At 52.1% G+C, this 1,425-nt stretch overlaps 1 protein-coding gene across 1 annotated transcript; it reads right to left on the reverse strand.

Moving 5' to 3' along the window:
* Positions 1-815: 815 nt before the first annotated feature.
* On the reverse strand, positions 816-1,269 carry LOC108356858 (uncharacterized). The gene is made up of 2 exons (XM_017607961.1): positions 1,022-1,269; positions 816-951 (listed from the first exon to the last, which is right to left on the reverse strand). The coding sequence occupies exons 1-2, from the start codon at positions 1,267-1,269 to the stop codon at positions 816-818; spliced, it is 384 nt and encodes a 127-aa protein (XP_017463450.1).
* Between the last annotated feature and the right edge of the window lie 156 nt (positions 1,270-1,425).

Consider the following 1,425-nt stretch of genomic DNA (forward strand, 5'->3'; position numbering starts at 1 on the left):
CTCTGGTGACGCTGGGCAACGTCTCGCTGGAGCAGAACGGCCGCTCTGAAGATAACCGCGACGGCCTGGGCGGTCCGCTGTGCACCAAACACCAGGCGGCGGCCAATCGACGGGCGAACAAGCTCCACAACAACTCCTCTACGGGAGTTTAAGAGGGGGCAAACCGAGTTTTTTCCAGCAGTTCTATGAACTCTCGTCTGCTTTGGAGTACTTTTACACTTGAGCTTGTAAAAATACTCCCTCTCCCTTTCTCTCTTTCCATTTTTCCACTGACACTAGTCCCCAACTCTTTTTTTTCCTTTCCTGGAAAAACTGCGAACAAGTCTGTCACAACCACCCCCACCACCACTTCTCACTCACACCCAGTCACAATCTCTCACTCAACTGTACAAACACCACTCCCATCATCTCTTTTTTTCCCGAATCTTTATCATCATCCTTGTGATATCCTTCTTTTTCTTCAACTGCTTTTCTCTTCCCCAGCGTACAACTCAGTCCACGTACAACAGTCGTCATCGTCGCCCTCGTCGTCTAAGGACTCGTTTCTATCGCGCGATCAATTCCAATCACTTCAGCTTCCACTTTGCCAATCTTCTCCCAAGTATTATAATCAATTTGCCTTCTTTTCCATCTTTCAGCCGTCTCTTGATTCCCTTTTTCTCTCTGTAAAAAACAATGCATTGCCTTGCTTGAGTGGTGGACGATAATGATGATGATGATGATGACGATGATTAAAGTTGATAAAAGTCAAAAGTCTAAAAAGAGGCGACATTTCATTTATTTATGTACAGTATTTACACACCTTTTCCACCAACTTATGAGGCGACAATGGAGAGGCCGTCAATGGAGTCGAGGAGTTGCCGCTGCCGCTCGGCCCGTTCTGCTNGATCGGAGAGGGCGTTCAGCTCGGCGCAGGCGTTCAAATTGCTGCCGGAGTAGAGGATTTCGGAGCTGTTTGGAGAGAGGGGAAAAATTTCGAGTTTAGTCTTAAACTCCTTTTTTCGAACTCCTTTCAGTGTACCTAATGTAGGCCGCCAGGGACGGCTGCATGTAGTCGATGCGGCGCTGGAGAAAGAGCGGCAACTCCCGCTCGAGCACCTCGCGCAGCGTGTTCAGGTCGCTGGTGGTCTGCGCCAGCCGGCTCTGGTGGTCGTTCAGTTTAATCAGATTAGTCGAGGTCCGGTCGGCACCCTGGTACTTGGCCACCTTCGCCTGGTGGCGGCTCTTCTCCGCGGTCAGCGTCTCCATGCGCTTGATGGCGCTGCGCATCTCGGCAAAGGCGATGGCCTGTCGCTTCAACGGCTCCACCGCCGTCCGCCCCACAATCGTCCAGAGGTCCTCGCGGTTCTTGCCGACGTCATTGAGGAAGGTGCTCCACTTGTCGATGGCCTGGGCGAAGCGCTCGGCGTCGTGCAGCGTCGCGCA

Source organism: Rhagoletis zephyria, unplaced genomic scaffold (genome assembly GCF_001687245.7).
Source record: "Rhagoletis zephyria isolate East Lansing unplaced genomic scaffold, Rhagoletis_zephyria_1.1 Rzeph_scaffold_66477, whole genome shotgun sequence".
Lineage (NCBI taxonomy): Eukaryota > Metazoa > Arthropoda > Insecta > Diptera > Tephritidae > Rhagoletis > Rhagoletis zephyria.